The sequence below is a fragment of the Teleopsis dalmanni genome, chromosome 1, assembly GCF_002237135.1.
Source record: "Teleopsis dalmanni isolate 2A chromosome 1, ASM223713v2, whole genome shotgun sequence".
Lineage (NCBI taxonomy): Eukaryota > Metazoa > Arthropoda > Insecta > Diptera > Diopsidae > Teleopsis > Teleopsis dalmanni.
The window spans coordinates 134,369,055-134,374,368 of NC_051846.1; the positions used below are offsets into that span (position 1 = coordinate 134,369,055).

The following is a 5,314-nucleotide window of genomic DNA, read 5'->3' on the forward strand; positions in this document are numbered from 1 at the left end:
CGTATTGATCGTAAGATTGAATTTCCTCCACCAAATGAAGAAGCTCGTTTAGATATTCTCAAAATTCATTCGCGTAAAATGAACTTGACCCGCGGCATTAATTTGCGTAAAATAGCGGAACTTATGCCGGGAGCTTCTGGTGCAGAAGTTAAGGGCGTTTGCACAGAAGCTGGTATGTACGCATTGCGTGAGCGTCGTGTGCATGTTACTCAAGAAGATTTTGAAATGGCTGTCGCTAAAGTTATGCAGAAGGATTCCGAGAAGAACATGTCCATTAAGAAATTATGGAAGTAAATTTCAAAACTTTTATATATTTATACACCGAGTATCATAAAATGATTATTGATTTGTAATTGAATTATCATTTCTTGGATCTTCACAATTAAAAATTAAAAACTTAGAATAACATTAATGTTTTTTGTGAGAAACGCATAGTTAATTTTTTTTCTATTAAAAGCGGAATTCAAAAAGGTATTTATCATTACAGCTGACTTTAGAAGAGCATCAAATTGGAGTCTTCACGTACCATGTCCAGGCTGCAGTAGCGAGTGTGTTCAGAGGATCCATCAGAGGATAACAATTTGAGAAATCGGTTTTTGTCATTGAATAATTTTTGGCAATGAATTTGCATCGTAGTTTTCTAATATGTTATAATCCGAAAGCAGGGTGGTCTAACAGGTACTGCAACACTTGCAGAGTAGCAGTAACATCGTTGTGTATTAGATTAATTGTTGGTTTCTAATATTTAGATCTTATATAAAGTTATTACAGTTGTAGATGATTTTAATTTATATAAAAAAATGTTTTGTCTCAAATATTTTCGCAACATACCACAGTAAGAATCTGTGGGAAGATTGACTTTGTCTCAGACTTACTCAGCATCAACTAACCATTGTGTTCGCAAGAAAAAAGGGATCAAGTAAGATCCAATAAAGCAAAGGACTTATCTCGGCTTCAACAACAAAATGTTTGCAGAAGTTGAATAAATTTGAGCAGTGATTCTCAACTGAAGACATGCTGTAGCCTAAAAAAATATTCAATGTATTTTATAAATAAAATATTAAAAGCAACCGGTGCAAAGAGTAGTATCAATATTTTCCAAACAAATATAGTATTGTTAAAGGCAAAAATTCAATATTTTACAGGCCAGCGGTCCTAATGGCGTGTATCAGCGACCGGCTAACACTGGTTTCAAGCACGATACCCTTTTTTGTAGTTATCTAGGTCACCATCATGCAGAGTTACTGTCACACAATAAATTTAAATCTAGTCAGGTTTGTATATAAAAGAATTCAAAAAATAATTGTGTTGTATAAATCGAATTTTATTTAATATTAAAAATTAAATTACTATAACAGTATTAACAACCACTACAAGATCTGTATTAAAAAAGGTAAGATAAAAATTGTATTTGTTATGAGGACAACAGCATACGAATATCATCATTGTCAGCAACATCTAAACACGTTTCACCATTTTTATCCAAAAGTTTACTATTTGCATTAAATGATAGTAAGACACGTATACAATCAATGTGACCACAACTAGCAGCATAATGTAACGCAGTCTGTTCTTCACCATCACGTAAATCTACATTAGCACCGGAATTGAGTAGGAAAAGTAAAATGTCGAATGCATTGCGATCTGCTGCCCAGTGGATCAAACCCATGCCATTTTCGTCTAAGTCACTCAGTTGTGCAACCTTCAGGTTCATTTGCAAACCTGCGATATTGGCTTCTTTAACAAAGTCAAAAGCATCTTTTTCATGTTCAGCTTTTTGTGCTACATCATTCGGCGGTAGCTCAGTAGAATGAACTACCCAACTAAAGGCAGGTTTATATTTCTGTGCACTTATTAACTTTGGCTGCCAAAGTGGATCAAGTTGTTTCACCTTTTCAATATATAAATTTTTCGCAATTGCAGTGCTCATATTACCTAGTTCATTCCAAGCATTCCACTTAGCTCTACCTTGCATATTAAAGATGCTTGGTTTTTCTGCATTGCATTGACCAATTGTTGCCTGCTTATAATATCCGTACAATTCCAATAAGTCGTTTGGTAATAGTGTAGTGTGTATGCTTTGGACGTGGTCTGCTGCGGAAGCAAAATTCTCATCTATTATATCAATTTCTGCATCGCTATCTGAGAAATCCGACATTATACAAATCAGAAATGTGAAAATGTGGTTGTTTTATTAAAAATATATTTAAAAATTTTAATTTAACTTAATGTAAAGTGATTAGATGATACGATCAGTTTAATTTATGCTTTCTGTATATTTATATAACTGCCCTCTAGCAAATGTTTTTGCTGCGCTTCAATTTTTTGCAAAGCAGTTAAATTGTTGAACTGAACAAATCCGTAACCTTTAGAAAGTCCTGTTTTTCTATCAAATATTACTGTTGCGCTATTGATGCGACCAAACTCCTTAAAGTAACCTCGTAATTCCTTATGGCCAACTGTCCAGGGAAGATTTCCAACAAAAAGTTTTATTCTATTTACTGTTGCCATTTGTTAATACAGTATTAAATTTATAGATATCAACCTATAAAACGTATGCCGACAAAATTATTTTTTAGTTACGACTGGCCTAGTAAAACACGAGCAAATTTTCTTGATGAGGTTATTGAATAATTCACAGCTGATATAGAGTTGTATATGATGTTTTTTCAATAGTATTTAGAAATGGTGTACAGGGTTGTTATTTAAAGTGATTATTATATATCATACTTGTTGCAACAACTTAAAGAGGATATAGACGATGCTACATATTTGCAGACAAGGTATGCGTGCTACCAAATCGCACCGTCTATATTAAAGTTTGCATACCAAATTTCGGTCTGAGACATGTATGCGTTAAAATTAAAACTTTTTAATTATTTGTTAAGTCTGCACACATGTCTGCTTGTGTATATCGAAATCTACAGACTTCTCATATTATAAGAATTTTGGTGAGCTTTGGATGAGGTAAGATCGCGGAAAAAAATTGTAAAATAATTGAAAAAGTTGTAGACATTTATTTTCTTTAAAAGAAGCAAATTTGTAAAAAAGTGCTACAAACAATTATTAAAGAAGTTTATATATTTTAAAAATTATTTTGTGAATAAAAATATTAAAATGCAACATTTTAAAGAATTAAATTAAAAATAATTTTAGTTTTAAAAATTAAAAAAAGATATGTTTAATTCTAAAATATATGAAATCTTTATAAAATGAAATAATGAAATAAATAACATGTTGCTGTTATCATCATCTCAATTCCTTCAGTTTCGATTACCATTTCACACTCTGTAGTTGCTCCGCTGTTGTTATGCATACCTTGTTTCAAAGTGTATAGGAAAGCGCATATTTGAACTTCATACTTGGTGTGCAAGTATGTCTATATCATGCTTTAGACCGTGTGCGAATTCGAGTAAATTGATGGTAAATTGAGGGAAATAGTATATTATATTGGTATGACAGCGAATGTTGGCATTTACCAGAATTTCGAATAGAGTAAATTAGATACAAATTAGGTGAAAAAGGTGTTACCATTGTGAAAGTTATATAAGACGTTTAATAAATAAATATATAAATTTAAAAACTTTAAAACAAAAATGTTAAATAAGTGTAATAAATAAATATTTACATAAATGCAGTGCAAAAAAAGCCTAGGAAATTTACATTTACATTTACTTTATACTTTATATGGCATTTACACTGTCCTCAAATTAGTCATTTTGGTCACAAATCAAAAATTAAAAGTAATGACTCATTTTTGCATACAAAATATCAAGGCCTCCATTAGATCCATTGGATCTCATTCTGTATAAATGAGTTCCAACGAGGTTAAAATGTGTTTCAAATATTTTCGAAATGCAAATGAATACATTGAACATACCCTAAATAAAAACGTTTCATGACATTTTGGCAGTTTGAGAAAGCTATTTTTGACATATTTACAAAAAAAGGTAAACAAATATTTGGTTGTTGCATTTCCTTGAAAACTATGCACCTCCTTTTGAAACTTTTACTTCCCTTTTAGCTTTATCAAAGCTAAAAATAAGTTTTCATTTTAAATTGTAAGATTTGAAGAAGGTATATTTTATCCTCAATCCAACATTTTTGTGGCACAGGCCAAAAATCAAATCAAGCAAGTTGATAAATCAGCTGTTTGAAATGAGAACAAATGAATTACAACGAATCTAAACACCTTCAAATGACTTATTTGAAATAATTAATTTTTGGCCAGTGTAAACGCCATATTACCCAGACTTTGATATTGCTTGACTATTTTCAAGCAATTATTTTTAACAATTATTTTTAGCAATTATTTTAATTTTAAAATTAAAATTAAAATAATATAAGCAGAATGCAAATTGAAATGTGTATGCACGCAGCTGTGTACAATTGTGTGGAGTCGTAAGCATAGTTAATAAAAATATTTCGCGTTTTTGTTGTTGAATTTGCATTTTGCTTATTTTATTTTCGTAGTCAAAAATAATTGCTTGAAAATAGTCAAGCAATTTCAAATTTTGACTATTCCTCAATTTACTCGAATTCGCACAAGGCCGTAATAGCAATATTTACAGGAATGGACTTCCTAGTTTTTTTTCGTGTACAATCGAATTTTTGTCAATTACATGTAAATTTCATTCCGTTTTAAGAGATTAAGCAAAAACATCAAACATATTTTGTAGTACATTTGTAGTATTTTTTGCTGAGGAGTGTTCAAAATAAAGTCGGCAGTGCATGATGTGTAAAAGCAAGCGACGTTGGTGCACACTAAGTCATTGTGACAAGTTTAGTGTGTAATACCCGCTTAATAAAAAGCGATGTGAAATACCCGTTTAAAAAATTCTCAAATAACGGCATTCAATTTGCTACTTCTATATGTAGCTTGGGTTTGCTTGGTGGCGCTTTATCGTTCACTTTAGTGATTTCATAAAGTATTTTATGGGTAAAATGGGTAAAAAAAAGAAGTGCAAAAAGAATATGCAAAAATTTCGAAATAAAATGCGTGCCATAAGGGCAAAAAAAATCAGTGAGTGTTGGAATGCAAATTGGAACAGAAATGCAGAAGACAATGCAGAGATATGCTCTGAGTTGCCCATTTCTAATTATGCACCACCACAAATTGACTATGTCAAACGAGCTAAAGTAACTGATTGTACAGATGGAGAAACTACTCGACAAAATGCTCCTATCAGCATTTTACATGCAGTTACACCGATTCCCACCATGTATAGTTGGGTGCCAACTCAGGTTAATTTCATGGTGGAAGACGAAACTGTGCTCCATAATATACCATATATGGAAGATGATTTTTTAAATA

At 31.5% G+C, this 5,314-nt stretch overlaps 3 protein-coding genes across 3 annotated transcripts; 1 reads left to right on the top strand and 2 right to left on the bottom strand.

The window, feature by feature from the left end:
* Positions 1–434, top strand: LOC119666341 (26S proteasome regulatory subunit 8; the record flags this gene model as incomplete). The annotated part of the gene is given in 1 exon segment (XM_038075626.1): positions 1–434. A coding segment is annotated over 1 exon segment (294 nt), but the record flags the coding sequence as incomplete, so codon positions are not given.
* Positions 435–1,315: 881 nt separating this feature from the next.
* Positions 1,316–2,179, bottom strand: LOC119668859 (acyl-CoA-binding domain-containing protein 6-like). Its single transcript, XM_038078526.1, has one exon. It carries the CDS (start codon positions 2,156–2,158, stop codon positions 1,415–1,417), a length of 744 nt encoding a protein of 247 aa, XP_037934454.1. The 5' UTR covers positions 2,159–2,179; the 3' UTR covers positions 1,316–1,414.
* LOC119668860 (SRA stem-loop-interacting RNA-binding protein, mitochondrial-like) lies at positions 2,003–2,600 on the bottom strand. The gene has a single exon (XM_038078527.1). The coding sequence runs from the start codon at positions 2,509–2,511 to the stop codon at positions 2,263–2,265; it is 249 nt and encodes an 82-aa protein (XP_037934455.1). The 5' UTR covers positions 2,512–2,600; the 3' UTR covers positions 2,003–2,262.
* Between the last annotated feature and the right edge of the window lie 2,714 nt (positions 2,601–5,314).

Bases quoted from the DNA above. Each gene is read 5' to 3' on its own strand.
- LOC119668859 (XM_038078526.1), bottom strand. From the start codon at position 2,158: ATGTCGGATTTCTCAGATAGCGATGCAGAAATTGATATAATAGATGAG.
- LOC119668860 (XM_038078527.1), bottom strand. From the start codon at position 2,511: ATGGCAACAGTAAATAGAATAAAACTTTTTGTTGGAAATCTTCCCTGG.